General features: G+C 41.1%; 1 protein-coding gene across 3 annotated transcripts in view; it reads right to left on the reverse strand.

Moving 5' to 3' along the window:
- Positions 1-16634, reverse strand: part of ANKH (ANKH inorganic pyrophosphate transport regulator) — a 97712-nt gene that overhangs the window by 30830 nt on the left and 50248 nt on the right. Inside the window, exons 1-4 of one of the 3 annotated variants that reach the window (XM_061449249.1) lie at positions 9930-10275; positions 8544-8648; positions 2685-2803; positions 1559-1642 (exon numbers count right to left, since the gene is read on the reverse strand). In XM_061449249.1, the coding sequence (XP_061305233.1) occupies positions 1559-1642; positions 2685-2803; positions 8544-8586 (246 nt within the window). In that variant the 5' untranslated portion in view covers positions 8587-8648; positions 9930-10275. Of the gene's footprint in view, positions 1-1558; positions 1643-2684; positions 2804-8543; positions 8889-9929; positions 10276-10835; positions 11053-16634 lie in introns of those variants that run through there. The other 2 variants (XM_061449247.1, XM_061449248.1) reach the window with 2 other exon arrangements.

Consider the following 16634-nt stretch of genomic DNA (forward strand, 5'->3'; position numbering starts at 1 on the left):
ACAAAACACATTCTTCAGAAGCAGGTTCTCTCTCCTTCATTGCTAAAGCTCAAGAAATACTTTACTTAAGAAAAATCACACTGTGCAAATGTTTATTAGGCAGGCCATGCTGCTCATGAGGGTTTGCAAAACTGCTGTTCTGAACCCTACAAAAGAATTGTTTTTTTCAGTAAACAGGAGCAAAGGCAGTCACAAAAAGTGTGCATATAAAGCGAGCCAAAGAGAATCAGCTACTGCCTGCGCATCTATTGCTTGTGTAGGGAGAGCATGTAGGCGTAGGGAGTTCTGGGGTATGGAGAGTCACAGCTTCTTGTCTTCTGGATTTGCTCTTGCTCTGTGCAGTATTTTGTTAAGTGAAGATGACAGGTGTCTTATTCTGCACAGTCCTGGCACCCCACTCACCAACCACTGTTGAAAGGGCATGTGTGCCATGGCCAAAGTAAGAACTGGTTTTCTGTTTTTAGCTGTATATGACCTGACATGCATCTAGGGTCAGCAAACTTTGCATGGTTGCATCAGAACAAGAGCATATCCTGAGGGCTAAGGTCATGTGCAGTAATAAGTATTGTCTTCTGGGATTTAGTCCAGTATTGTAGAGGGGCAGACATGCAAAACACGAAACAGCAGCTGACTGAATGGTTCAACCTGGTTTATGGTTTGCTCATATTTAGTGGGAGGAAAATGCTATGGAAAATGGAACTACATGCTGTTGACTTCGTATTTCCTTTGATGCTGTACTGTTATTAGCCTCTTTCTTACCCAGTCATTACACCATTAAGCTGGTAATGGGACAGTACAGAAACTGTTTTACAAGTGCTGGGACTCTCCATTTAGCAATATTTTTATATATGCTTTAAAAAGAGGGTGGTGTATTGGTTCTCAACTGCTGCAACACTGGCCAGCAGCAATGTGTATGAATGCTGCTTTTAAGTGTATCTAGTACAAAGCAACAAGATAATTAATACCTCCCCCACAAATAAAAGTTGAAGCAACATTTGGTCTTCTCTGCATCACCCAGGATCTATCAGCACAGATCTCTTCTGCTGCAGTTCTGAGCCTTCACTTTTTGGACCATTAGCAAGGACAGTGCCATAGTGGCACTTGGAAGGTGGCTTACACTACTGTATTTCACTGGATCAGACAGCATGGGCAAAACTGACAAGTGAATTGGAGAATCAAGCCTTCATTCACCTCCCTATCTACAAGCCCCACTTAGGATTTCAGTGCAACTGTGTGATGCATGTCACACATGAGAATGCACATGTTTCTGCCATTCTGAAACATGGTTGTGGAGGCGCTGTAAGACATAGCCCTAGCCCAAAGGATCCTGGTTCCCATCTCCTGACATTGGTTTGGAACTGAGCTGATCCAGCCAAGTGAGACCAGCCTAAACCACAGCTGTCAGTAAACAGCCTCCACATGATGGAGCAAGCAGTCAGAGAACAAACCACAAGATTACTTCCTCTGGCTTGTTGTTCACGATAGAGAAAGAAGGCAGTCTCTGTGCAAGGGAGTCTGTAACACAACAGAAACAGTGACTGCTAAGTGGAGTCATTACCTGAGCTATGACATCTGAGATGGAGGCACATCCCACTAGGAAACTGTACTTGTGTTTCAGCAGAATCCCAGCATGGGTCCATGCCTAAAAATACACAGAGGAGAGTTTGGGAAATGATTATGATATTTGTGAATGATTTCAGGTCCCAGAATACTGTTTTCTGGTTGTTACATTGTACACAAAGAACTTTTAAAGCTATTTTCTACCAGCAGCATTTGGTGTGAACCTGGGCAAATGTTAAGCTAGTAATACAGAGAAAGCACTGCTGCATTCACTTCCTTACAGCCAGGGCTGACAGGGAGAACGGGAGTAACTTTATAGACTTCACAGAGATTTCTGAGCAGATCTAATAAGAAACTGCTCCTTATTCATGAAACAGGTGCTGCACAGGATGGCTTATCATAATAAATAATTCAAGGGAAAAAAATATTATCATTCACCAGCTGGATGCACCTTTGAAGTGTAATCCTCATTGGCCCACTGAGATATACTGAGTCCTGTGTGTGTATACATATATATATATATATATGAAGAAAAAACTTAATGATCCAACTTCTTACGGTCAGAGACTGTTTCAAGCAGACAACGTGGTGGAGGTGTGCTGTGAGAAGGCTGTTCTTTACCAGTTTTACACAGAAGTAGAGGCATTAAAGACAGCTGCTGTATTTCTATGTTGTGCAGGCCACAAGCAGTAAGCCTGATGATCTGGAAATCAGCAGCCCACCCCACGTGTGGGTGCTCTTTCTCACGCATTCGAGATATACCGGACTTAGCTGTGCTTGTAAATATGATCATAAAAAATATATTTTCAACAAATGCGCTTTGAGAAAATACTGAGCTTATTCCCTGAGCTCTGCAAGTGCTTTCCAGCATGCACATAACAGTAACTGTAACAGGACAACTGAGGTTTTTACTTTTGTTATGAGCTCTGTATGCCCAACCAGATGCTTCTTCCAGGCAGCAGGGGACAATGTGTCCAGGTACATCCAAGAGCTACTGCTTGCAAAGGACACACCTCCCTTCTGCCCACCTGCAGCTTCCCACCAGGTAACAGACTTCGTGAACCAAAGTCACCAAAGAAAAAATAACCTGAATGTTAAAATTCAGCTCTGTATCAGGCACTCACCATGGCATCCATAAAAGGGAAGGCAGCAAGATAAAGGAAGGCCCTCCGAGTTTTACTTCCCACTGATTCATCCACATGGTGCAGCTTATTAATAATGTAATACCCCAAATCACTATATGCTGTAGAGACACAATAAGAGAAATGAATAATAAAGGTTACATATGGGCTCTGGGTGAGCTACTCACAAGTACCTGAAAGGCTGTGAAGCCTAGGACATGCATCTACTTAGTAAACAGCTGCAGGGGCTTCAGGGTATTACAGTCTCACCAGCTGCTGTTTATGACTAAGGAATACTCTCACGGTTCTTTTTCAAGTAACCTTTGGCAGAAGAGTGATAACAAATGTCTGTGTTGGGACATAGGTATATTAAGTGCCACATCTGTTTGCTAAATGAACACACTGGTACTCCAGAAAATCTACTGCTCCTTCATTAACTCAAGGCTCTTCGTTAGAAAAGCTGTTTTCACTAGACATTGTGTATTTCATGGGATGTAGTAACTTATAAATACCAACACTATCTATTGGCACTGCATTCATATGACGTTATCTGTAAACCTGCCCAAAGCTGTAAAAGAATACTCTGAATTGTGAAAGGATGCAAAAATCACACTCATTAAGCCTCTGCCTTACTCTGCCTAATGATCACCTCTACTGGGACCTGTCAGGGCACTGCACCCTGTACAGTCTCTGGGCAGCCCTGACCAGCCTTATTTTCCTTCCTTATCTACAGCCCACATCTCAGAAGCCACAGTCAGAAGAGGGAACCACTGGATGTCAGGGGTTTGCCACTTCCGACTGCCAGTATGTTATTTCACTGTCCTGTTTCAACCCAAGACAAGAATTTTTACTGTTGGGCAACACATCTCTTGCCAGGTCTCTCTTCCCAAGGCGTTGGGTTAAAGACAGCACAGATGCAAGGATTCACCACGCAGCTCTCCGAAGAACTCCTCATACCTCTACTGGTACCCATGTTATCCAGCTGTTTTAGTGACCCCAGAGTCCTCCCAGTGACCAGGAATAATGAAGAGCTAGCTATGACTGCAGTCTCTGAACTATGGGAACTTATATGCACGGTTAAAAATAATACAAATAGTTTTTAATCTTTTATAAACTATGTTCTAGATCTGCATATCGTTACTTAGTTTCCTCTGTACACTTGCAATAGCTATTGAAAGAGTGACTAGTTCATAAAGTCAACATTCCAACACAAATAATGGCAGCATTACTTGTGAATAGGGAACCTTACCTCAATTCTCTTCCACTAGTGTCTTTTCTAATTATTTCAAATATTGACATCTATCTGATTTTACATATATAACAATTCTATTATCATTGTACAGACCTTCATACATGGCATTTCAGGAAAGTTCTCATTTTCATGCATGCAGGTCACATAATCAGATTGACAAATACTAACGTTAATTGCCCAATTCAACCTTTTTAGCCTAAAACTCTCTCTTGTAACTCACAAACAAGTGTTTGGAAGCAATTAAAGAGGAGTTTAAGTCCTCATTGTTTTGTGATGGCTTAGCAATCGATATAGCAGGTAAACGTTTAACAGGACTGAAAAGACTTTTTCAGTCCAAACAAGACAGTGTAAACAAGGTAGTAAAATAGAAGGAGGTGGTTTGACAGCATTTGGAACAGGTGTGAGCCTCATTCCAGATATCCAGGATGCCCAAAAGATGCTAAAATGTTAAAAACTCTACCTTTCCCTATGCTGGTCCCTATCTACATGTCTTTTATCTGAACTATGACTGTTAGACTCGCAGTCTCCCAGTTCACCCAGAAATCCCCAAGTTGCTTAGCCATACTCCTGAGGCACTCCAAGCCTTGTTTCCTTTTGAATGGGGTTGGGGAAGAACTTTAAACCAGGACTCCAACCTTTCCTCAGTTCAAGGAGGCCAGTTTAGTTCTCAAAGTGTTGATGTGCTTGTTGCAGTCCAGCCACACATCAAGAACAGCCCCTTTTTATTTTTTGCACGAATAACCATACACTGATTTTTGCTCAGTATCTTGAAAATTCTCATTATCCATGGAATTTTGTGTGGTAATGCCCTGCGGAAAGCTGCTTTTCTGGCACGGCAGTACATGGACATTTCAGAATTGACTTATTTGAATGAAGAAGTTTGGAAGGCTGCTGTGAGGGTCAGACTCATCCATCTGACTCTCAGGTTCTGTTGAAGTTGCTTTATACTTCTCCTTCACAAAAGCTTTAAAACTGCTGTGGGAAACCAGGAAACAAACAGAATCAGAAGGGTCAGAGGCTGAACTACTCTCACTTCTAGGAACAGACAGGTCACCAGAGGGTTGTAGTTTATTGGCAGAGCGCTCTCAAGGGACTTGTACCACCACAGCCCACAGCACCACATTTTTAAGATTTCCAGAGGTATCAGCACCGTGCTCTGTAAGAATCATAGAATCATAAATGGTTTTGGTTGGAAGGGACCTTAAAGATCATCCAGTTCCAACCCCCTACTACAGGCAGGGACACCTTCCACTAGACCAGGTTCCTCAAGGCCCCATCTAACCTGGCCGTGAACACTGCCAGGGATGGAGAGTTCACAACTTCCTTGGACAGCCTGCTCCAGTGCCTCACCTGCTTTAAGATTCTTTTTTCTCTCTCCCATCCAGAGAAGAAAAAAAACAACCAACCCCCCAAAAACTCTAACTGTACTTTTCAATGTGATTTTGATTTTAAAATTGTAATGGGAAAGCTTAATAGCTAGTTTTAAAATGGCCAGCTGTTCCACATGGCAGTGAAAGCACACAATCACTTTTGCTGATGTCCAGAAACATTTCTATCCTCAGAAAGAAGGACTCAGCGAATGAGATTTACTGACAAATATACAGGCATGTGTCTCAGAGCTGTGAATAAAGCAATTGTTGATGCAATTAGAATTTAACCTTGGCCAACCTTACAAACTTATTATGAAGCATAGTACAAAATTAATAACACAGACAACAGAGCTGAAGAGTATTACATGAATCTAAAGCAGATGGCTCTTCCCATTCCTTGCATAATTTCAACCAAAACAGAGTAGTCCAACCCCAGGACAAGCTGCCTGTTTGCACTCCTCTAATACCTTATATATTTTGATATGTCTATGGCGTAGTTTTGCTACAGAATCTAAGCAGGAATTCCATTTTTTGACTTTTCCAGTTAAGTTTTAAGACACAGAAGCTTAAGAAATGACACTGAAAACTGCATAGCTAATTGGATCACCTCTTCTCTACACTGATTCCTCTAACAAGGCAATTACTACCATAAATGTCAGACATTCTCAAAACAACTGAACATACTCTTAATGATGCCAGCAGTCTCAACAAATAGCTGTACCATGGTCATTTTGGAGTTGTCTACTACCCAGCATGTTACACTTACATCATAAAGAAAACAAACCCTCATAGGAAGTGATACCATTTACTTCCAGACAGTTACATATGTCAATATTAGCTTAGCTAGAGGGAAAAACAAATCCAAGAATGTTTTGGGGTTAAAGTGTGTTCTCTTTAGATACATTCCATTTCATATTGCACTGCCAGTTAAAAAATGAACTGGGAGACTTGTTATGTGAAATCTATTCTGCTGTTGGTAAGAAGGACGGCTCACGTGGCCAAAACTGGTGCTGGTCAGGGGTGTTTGTTCAGCTAAATGATTTGGGCAGACAGATATATGCTATTTATAAAAATATAAAAAATGAATGGCAAATCTTCATTTGGAGATAGCAGAGGGTACAAAAGATTCCTTTGTCTTTGATTAGCATTGTGATTTTTTTTGCTTATAGTAATAAATAAACTAAAAAAAAACCCCAAGAAACCAAACCAGATTAGGAGCATCTCAGGGCAGTCTGATTACTGCAATCATCTTTTCCTGTGCTAAGCTCTAGTTCCAAAATGGCACTGTTGATTTTCACAAATCTATCTATAACTGTTGGTCTCTGAAATAGCTTTAGGAAGGCCAACATCTCATAAGTCTCAAAATTAGCCTGTTATAACTCCAACTCAATTATTGCTATCCTAAAATCCACAAATGCTTTGATCATAGTCTTTCTTCCTTCTTCCTTTGCCCTGAATACCTTGCTGATATGAAACTGCCTCTGCTGTGGAAGAAGGAGCAGGGACAGCTGGGGAAGCACATTGCTGCTTTAGCAATGGCCATCTGAAGATGCTGAAATAGGACACATTTTCAATGAATGACATTTTATCATCTTTTAGAACAAAGAAAAAATGCAAGCCTGGATTATATTCTGCTCTGTGTTCCTGTGCTATCATCCTTTTCAGAGCAAAATGTTTAGTACAGGCCATTGCAGTGGGCATACCAGAACAAGACTGACTGGAAAAAAAACCCTCAGGTTATCATAAACCACTGTTATTACAGTAGTGTCACTCTGAAAGGTGGGATTACACCTGTATCTCACTTGTTATGCAGATCTTTCATGTAATGCAGTGACCATGCACATAGGAAGTTCAATGTAATCACCTGATTTGCTAGCAGCTGCTCAAGATTTCTCCTGCGCAGCCTGTGCAGGCAGTGGCCCATGTCCAATAGCCTGTCAGTAATAAACTGGCACAAAACAAATCACTCACATGTCTCAACCATTCAGCCTGCTATAGGTTCGCCTGGTTAGTAAAGTTTTTAATCAGAAGTAGTAGGCTCCAGTTAAGGATGTTTATTTAAGCAAAGAGGATTTCTCCTCAAAGTCACTTCTGCCTTGTCATTTCCAGAACCTCAGAGAGCTGTGGAAAGTAATATTAATATGCAAAAGGAAAGAATCTTTTTCAGTATACTATTTCTCAGTAAACTAGTGAAAGGCTGAACAATGCTGTTTTATTGCCAAAAAAATGTGCATGTCTTTCATGACACTAGTGTTAGAAGGACACAGTACGGGGGGGCTTACCAGCAACACCATGAATTGCATCATGTTAGCATAATGGTATATAAATGATTTCTTTCCTCTGTCAAGCTGGCAATTTAGTAAGATGTCACAAATATTCACAGACAGGCTTAGAGTCTTGAATCCCTTCTCTTACAGCCAAATATTCCCACCAAAACCCAATCTCTGAAATAACAAGATGCTTTAGACCCTGGGTACACAGCGAAGCTCCCACCAGGAAACGCGAACTGGTGGTAGTAGCTGCCCTCAAAGTAGCAGAAGGGAAGGTAGGCAGCATACTATCTTCTACTTCCAGATCACAACTGAAACAGTAGATTCAGAAGTACTGTCCTGACCAAGGTCTGAAGCAGCATTTTAAGTGGGATGAGAATATGGTTTCAAAACCCTTTGGTCAAGGTCAACTTGCTTCTTAGTTCTTACTGCCACCTGTACAGGGGAGTGATAGGAACTGTTGGTGAGGACTTTGTGGATATTCACGGGAATGTGGTGTGGTGATGACTGAGGGACCCAGAGCTGTGAGTTGGAGTGGTTTGGCTCAGGCAGTCACTCCCACAGGGGACTGCGTTAGCTGCGGTAGGGAAGCAGTAGTGGGGAGCTGGCGCTGAAGCAATTAAGCATGAGTCAGGTGGGAGAAATGGTCTGTTTTGATATTGTAACTACGCAGAGGCTGCTGTTTGTGAGGAGTTGTGTGTGCAGACTGCAAATAGTCTCTATCACAGTTGGAAATGTGGTGATTCATTGTGGTCACTGTGTTTCTACCACGACTTGTTTTCTTCCTTCCAAATTTCAGTACTCCTCCTTATTTCATTGGGCTTTTTGTTCTGTGTTTCTTCCTGGGCTTCAGCAGTCCATAGCAGACAGTCATGTCATCTTCCTTAGCCCCATAGACATGGCATGTGGAAGAAACTCAGTCCCCCCAGCATTGTTTGTTTCTCTTTTTCATCTGCTGAGCATCAGTAACCTGTATTTGGGTCCTCTATAGATAGCCTGTGATAGGCTTGCATGTCCTAGGAGGCTGCTTGTCTGTCACTGGACTCCTCTTCCTCCTGCTAGGCAGATTGTGCATCTGTGGGTCAGAGAAGAATAATCAGGATTTGAAACAGGCTCAGAGAAAACTTGGAACATAAAACTTGGCAACATCACCCAGGCAATTGGTGCTGGAATCTGACTAACTCCATTCTCTCGGGCGCTCTGCCAGTCTCTGCTGTGGCCTTTGCATATTTTCAGGCATAGACAAGTTAAAATACTAAAAAATATTTTGCAGTCTGCCACCATAAGCAGCTGAAAGACTGCGAAGCCCTTTATTCAGGACCTTGAAGCATGGTAAGTACAGCTTCTTTTTTCTTTCTTTCCCCAATATCTGCAGAGAAGGCATTTCAGAGGTTCTGAACTCAGCAGAGCTCTACTTCCCAGAAAAGGCAAGAAACTTATCTGGCATGCTTTCCAATAGTTGCCCCAAACACCTCCCTTCAATAAGAAGTCTCACACAGAAAATCCAGCTATGTCTTTCCCCTGGAAACTGAATAGCTGTTCTTCAAATTTTCTTAAAATCCATCATAGCTTAAAATAAAATACTGGATGACTACAAACTACTTCTTTATCCAGCTGGCAAAGCCAAAATCTTTGACCAGCACTGACAGGAAAACAAGTGAGCAACTAGAAGAGCAGCTCTGGGGGCTGAAGAAACATTCCAAGCAAAGAAATATGAAAGCCAAATGTACAAATGGCCCAAAGTTTATATTACTGACTCAGTAATGCAGCCTCAACTGTAAACATACTGAGGAACTGACTGACTGATACCAGTGAATTAAATTAATTCAAATGCATGAATTCAGCTTATAAAATCAGCAGCACCTTATCCCTGCCCATGGCTAGTGAGCTGTTACTGTAAGCATTTATTATGACTGTAACATAAAGGTTAACAGCACAGGGCTGCTATATCACTGGTGGAATAGAAGACATGATGGTCAAACAAACTGGAGTGCTTGGGAGGCATATAAAGCTGGTGAATATAACTGGCAGCCTTTTAAAGGGTTAAGAGCAGGGGGCATTTGTATTTACTGGATGGGTCTTGTACCTACTTGGGCAGCCACTAAAATAGTCTATCCTGCTCTTGAGATATTAACAGCCTGAATAATAAATGTGTCTCACTTACAAACCACTCTGTAATTTCACAGCAACTCCAGCTATCACCATCACGCTCACATTTCCCATCTTTCTGCAATGGAATGACCTCCTACTGCTAGTCAACCAACTCTACTGCCTGTCAACCAACACATGCTTTCATAGGCTGTTGCATTACCTCCTTCATCCCTTCCCTTAGAGTTCCCAGCTTTTAGTATTTTACCTGTTGAATGCAATATACTCTTTGCTTCTTCCTCCAGTCTCTTGTTCCTCCTTGTTGAGGTCCAGAGGTTTTGGCTCTGTAGAATGAGCCAGAAGGTGCAGAGAATCTGGTGCAGCTCTTGGAGAGGATGAAGCTGAAGTCTTCCAAGTCACATAGCTTTGTACTGCTGTGATTGATGCTTGGGTTGATATCTCATTTCTCCAGGCTCTCAGAAACTGGCAAATCCTGTGGCTGTCTTACTTTTTATGTTCAGTTTGTATCTGCTTGTGTATTTTGTTTGTTCCAGAGTACACTCAGGGAGCTGGGCTCAGTTTGGTGTAAAGTGCTTTTAGTAATGATTTCTCTTACAGAAAAACAGAATATTCAACAGATCAACTATTCAACAGAAGTGGGTGACAACTAGCACTAGTACTGGGTTATACTGATATTTTAATGAGGATGCTGGCACCTACTTGCTTAGAGTTTTGTACTGTGAGATAAATAGTAAACGGATAGGTACAGAGGCAGTACACAAACAAACACAAAAAAAAAAACAATGAGTTCTGACGAACAGACCTACCATGAAAACCTAAACCCATTTGTGACAATACTGCTAGAGTAAGACTGAGCTATCAGCTTCATGCAACCTGTCAACCTTGCCAAAGTTTTACTCACACACCTGACCGAAAGAGAGCAGCAGCATGTTTTGCTGCCAGGCAGGAGAGCCCTGGAGGTGGAATCTGCCACTTAACCTGTTTAAAAAGTAAAAAAAATTGTATAGATGGGTGTGATACCTGCCCAAGATTTAATCTCTTTTGCATCTCCTGTTGCCCTTACAAATGAAATCTTAAACCTACACATTAATCAGTTTGAAAAACAGGTGAAAGAAGCAAATTAAGACATTAATTAGATGTGAAGTGACCTTACCTATTAAGGTATGAAATACAGCAGCTACAGCACCAGCCACAACCATGCACAAAACTGCTTTGATCCTGTCTCGCTTGCTGTTCACAAACACCAGACCTACATTTTTGAAGTCACTCATCGGACCCGTGAAGAACTTCATCAGGGAGTATGCCAGCCCATAGCTGGCCAGCATCTCCACAGCATCTTCCTTGACAGCAGCGATGCCCCGATTCAAGGCCTGTTGAAACACAGAAAGAGCAAATAATGTAGCACATGTGGAAGTGAACCCAAACCAATCTTCAGCAGCTGGTTTCTGAAGGACCAAGCAAGTTTAGCTCTCATCGTTTTCATCCTGAGTTGGACCTTATTTCTCTGGGTTCAACAGCAGTAGCTTGTGACTTGTGACACAGGCAACTTCATAATTTGATATGAACAGTAAATTTAAGTCAAGTAGACTTGAAGATAAGGTAAATATCTATTTGTGAAGTATATAATGGAACTCCTGCTATACCACAAGTCAGTGTCTCTCCTTTTTACAGTAATTTTATGACCTGCTAATAATCATGGATAGTACAAGACCATTTAAATTCCATTTTGAGGCCTCAGCCCTAAAGCAAACAAAGCACAGTCCTTGCAGGCCATCCTTACAGGTAAAAACTCTGACAGTATTATATGCTAAAATTTTAGCTCAATTCATTTTTTTCAGTGTAATGACCTTTTCATTATATCCCGTGTAATTGTGGATAGCTGATATTATCCTGTGACATTTATTACGAAACTAGGCCAAATATGCATGTGCCTAATTGTTCTCCTTTCATGAATTTCGCAATGTTCCAATCCTATATTCATTTGTATCTCCTTGTACCATATTTGAAAAGAAATACAGCCAGCACATATATTTCAAGACATTCAGATTCAACTAACCTACTAATTCATTCTAGGTCTGTATGTAGGAAATGTCTGCCAATGAATCACTGAGAATTAGAAGGATTATTTTTACAACTAAAGCGAACCATAGAAAAAAACGTGTAACATTGCTTTAAATTCCAGCTTGCACCAAAATGGTTCTAAAATACGGAGTAAAAATGACAGAATGATAAGTTTTATCTTCATTGTGACAGTATCAATCATCTGGTACACCCAGCAAACTGTTAAAACAAGACTAGGTTCAAAAAGCATGAAGGATGGAATACGACTTCTTGGATTTAGTTCCTATGAGTTATAGCTGATGCATGCTGACAGGGCCATGGCACTGAGGCCAACCTGGAACATCTCACCAACCCACCCTCCAAACTTCAGTCAATCCACTTACACAGCAGTTCTAATACTGCTTTTTTTGAATGAACAAACCAGGCAGAGTATCATCAGGTAATCATAATGAAGTTTTTCTCTTTCAAATATAAGCATAGTCTTTTTGTTGCAGTCTTCTGACTTTTTTTTCCCCTTTCAAAGACCATGTAGGCAAGAAACTACCACTGACTTCAAAAGAAACCTCATCCCCGTAGCAAAAATGAGCATTTTTCCTACTGTTCTTTTCCACTATTTCTGTGAGGAGTGCTTAATTTTTCCAACTAAAATTGCACTGTCAGAACAAGTAAGAGCTGTAGAAAATATCAATTTCTCCATCCTTGGTATCTGCAAAATCTCTCTCTTGCAATGTGCTTTGACTTGAACACCTGAAGCTCCAAATGTTTTCATTTGTGTCCCTCCAGGTCCCGTCCTGAAAATACTATATAGAATCATAGAATCATAGAATAATTAGGGTTGGAAAGGACCTTAAGATCATCTAGTTCCAACCCCCTGCCATGGGCAGGAACACCTCAGACTAAACCATGTCACTCAAAGCCTCGTCCAACCTGGTCTTCAACACTGCCAGGGATGGAGCATTTACAAGTTCCCTGGGCAACCCATTCCAGTGCCTCACCACCCTAACAGGAAAGAATTTCCTCCTTATATCCAATCTAAACTTCCCCTGTTTAAGTTTTAACCGGTTACCCGTTGTCCTATCACTACAGTCCCTAACGAAGACTCTCTCCCCAGCATCCCTATAGGCCCCCCTTCAGATACTGGAAGGCTGCTATGAGGTCTCCACGCAGCCTTCTCTTCTCCAGGCTGAACAGCCCCAACTTTCTCAGCCTGTCTTCATACAGGAGGTGCTCCAGTCCCCTGATCACCCTCGTGGCCCTCCTCTGGACTTGTTCCAACAGTTCCATGTCCTTTTTATGTTGAGGACACCAGAACTGCACACAATACTCCAGGTGAGGTCTCCGAAGAGCAGAGTAAAGGGGCAGGATCACCTCCTTTGACCTGCTGGTCATGCTCCTTTTGATGCAGCCCAGGATACGGTTGGCTTTCTGGGCTGCAAGCGCACACTGAAGCCGGCTCATGTTCATTTTCTCATCGACCAACACCCCCAAGTCCTTCTCTGCAGGGCTACTGTGAATCTCTTCTCAGCTCAACCTGTAGCTGTGCCTGGGATTGCTCCGACCCAGGTGTAGGACCTTGCACTTGTCATGGTTAAACTTCATGAGGTTGGCACCAGCCCACCTTACAAGCGTGTCGAGGTCCCTCTGGATGGCATTCCTTCCCTCTAGCGTATCAACCGAACCACACAGCTTGGTGTCATCGGCAAACTTGCTGAGGGCGCACTCAATCCCACTGTCCATGTCAGCGACGAAGATGTTAAACAAGATCGGCCCCAACACCGATCCCTGAGGGACACCACTCGTTACGGAATATCTGCAGTCGGTACATGAACCTTTTCTGGGCTATAGATAATTCCATCTATTGCACTGATAAGAGTTAAAATTATATTTAATCTGCAGATGCCAAAAACACTGGAGTGTGCATAAAACTGTATGCAGTTTGTGAAAAAGACTGTGGCCTTTGAAATTAATAGTCAAGTTTAGCTGTCTTTTGTGATGATGCTTTTGATGATGTTGTAATCCATATCAAGGTGTGTACAGAGTTATAACCTTTTCATTTATATTTCCTATAGATGCTGAATCTCCCTTCTGCTGTCGCCAGTGATAGACAAATAGCCTTAGATTACACCATATAGAGGGCTTCTTGATCATGGCTTTCACCTCCTTTTTTGCCAACAGTGAAGTATTTCTGGCAGCTCCACTTTAGAGAGGAACAGCTAACCAATTTCAGGTAGTCTGGTTTAAAAGCCTTCTGTCACATGTAAACAGCTGAATTATTTCCAGCACAGTTTCACAAGCACAAACGCTTCCTTCATGCTTCAGACAGCTACAGAATACCAAAGTATGTGGAGGATGGTAACCCAACTTCTGACAAGGTCCCTGGGATAAACATGGCTTTAAGAAATCACATTCTGTCAAGGAGCACTGTGATACCTCTGCAGAGAGACAAATCTTTACCAAGCACAGTACCCAAACCAGTGAAAACAGCTCTGTGACTTGGGCTAAGTTTTACCACCTAAGGAGGACAGGCAGAAAGACTTGAGCAGCTCTCCTTCTCTCCCTCTCTGGTTTTACAGGCTGAACTCTGATCTCTTTTGTATGAAGAAATGACAGCCAAGTAGATACTTCTGAGTAATCTTCCCCAGAGACACACTGTGTACCAGGTAAGGCAGACTGGCAAATTCCAAAAGGGACTTTCGTAAGAGGTATGTTACCATTAATTTATACTCCTGTGGAATGGCTGACATGATGAAATACTCTAGAGGCTACCCCTGAAAAAGCAATCCTACCAAATGCTTCTTTGGAAAGATTCTTAGGAAATGAACTGTTAGTAAGGCTGCATACAGATGATTTAGCTTCTGTAGCTTTCTTTTTGCTTTTTCAGTTTAAGATGACAACGCAGAAGGTTCTTCATCCTCATCTTCCAAACACTATGTAAGAATTTTAGTAGCTTTTCTATCCATGTACCTTAGAATATTTTCACTACTGAAGCTTCTGATGTCATATCTGATATCCTTAAATCCACAAGAAATCCCAAATACTTCATAAAGCATCTTTGAAGTGCAGTATGAAAGACAGAGGCACTTCATCTTTCATGGCATGTCAGCCATGAAGTTGGTAATCTAATCTCCTGTTAAGTTTAATTTCCTTTTAGATTTTCAATTAAATCTCTCACAAAGTAAGAAGAATATAAACCAGGGCAAGGTCTCAATTTTTTTATGGGACACTATTTTGTACACTTTTTGTGTGAACAAAAATCAATAAAATTTCATCAGTAGCATCCGTATTCCGCGTTCATTTCATATACAACAGAACATATCTCTAGAAAGGTTTGTATAGCTTGTCAATAAAATCACACAGAACTAGGTAGTAATAAAAACAACTATTTAATAGAAGAAGTTAGCTTGATCATACATATTTCAGATGTCATCCTACTTTCAGATGGCTTATTCACATCAAACTTGAAGGGAAAACTAAGAAATCCAGATGCTGCAAGAAAAGACTGTTGGTGATGGTACCTTCTCCTGCGTTTTTAATGAACATCTAACCTAATAGGTGAAAATGACACAGTAAATTGCTATTCATCAAACATGATTAAAACAAAGCCACTGACATCGGTGACTCTTCTTTTAGAAATAACAGAAAAAAAACCACAGAGTAATTCCAAGCTCAGCACAATCCGGTAAGTACATGAACAGGTTAGTAGAAGTAAGTCTTATTCCTAAAACACTTCTCAAGAAGGCAGACACCAAGATCTACAGCTGGTATTATTATGCAATGTCTTTTTGTAACACATTATGTTATCGCTAGGAAAGATAAAATCTTTACTAGGGGACCAGGTACTAACCTCTTGAGCCATTTTTTTAAAATGAGTAATTGTGTGCTGTCCCTAATGTTCACTAAAATCAGAGAGAACTAGCATTTATATAAACTCCCATCAAAAAGATTCAAGTCAGAATAATACCAAATAATACACCTAATGATATTTCAAGCCAGTAACCATGTCTTTACAATTGGGTACTACAGCTGGCTTTATCCTCTTAGAAGGAACATATGAGACCTCTATCAAATTCCTAGGACATGCATAATGGATGAATCCAACAAACTTCTGTATGCAAAGGCAGTGATTCAAAAAGCAACAATTCTGAGAGAAATGTCAAGTCTAGCTTTGTCCTATTTTGCCTGAGCTCTCAGCACTATTCACTAATGTTGGCAGAAAAGGTTTGGTTCAAGTCTACAGCTACATACCTCTGCTGCCAAAAATTCAAAGTCTGTCCATTAATTCAAAGTCTGTTGGTTCTACAAATCTGGCCATTTCTCACGTGATCCTCTCAGAGACTACTGGATGACTGATATCATATTTTTTATCGGATTAGACATATAAAGGCATTAAAAAGAAAATCCACTGAGAAAGCCATGTGTATTATATGTTTTTTTTTCTGCTTTTTCAAATGTTTTAGTACCTACATACCACATAAAATTTAAACAGTCTATATCTAGAAGGGAACACTTTCTACTTCATTTGATGTTAACTATTGACCATGCAGTCAATACTTGACCAGTGCATGTGCTACAAGTAAGAGCAAGTAAAATCCAAGAAGTGTAATTCTTGTCAGTCCTCAGTTTTGCTTATCATGGAAAAGCAGACTGTGACCTAGTGAAAGCTGGCCTGTTCCTATGGTTTCTTTAAAGCTGGGATTCTGCCTAAGATGTTTTCAAGTCAGTTTTAGCTAGTTACCTACTTAAGCATGACAGCAAAAACTCACTCAATTTGGAACTATGTTCAGTTCAGTGAACATCTGTAACGTTTTCCCTCCTCCTACCTGCCCTCTCCTAAGAAAACGGAAGAGAGACAGAGTGTTCAATCAAAAAGCAACCTGATGTAGGGAACAGT

Source organism: Pezoporus flaviventris, unplaced genomic scaffold, assembly GCF_033815535.1.
Source record: "Pezoporus flaviventris isolate CSIRO_AGI_PZ_B2104156 unplaced genomic scaffold, CSIRO_AGI_Pfla_v1 ptg000007l, whole genome shotgun sequence".
NCBI classification, from domain to species: domain Eukaryota; kingdom Metazoa; phylum Chordata; class Aves; order Psittaciformes; family Psittacidae; genus Pezoporus; species Pezoporus flaviventris.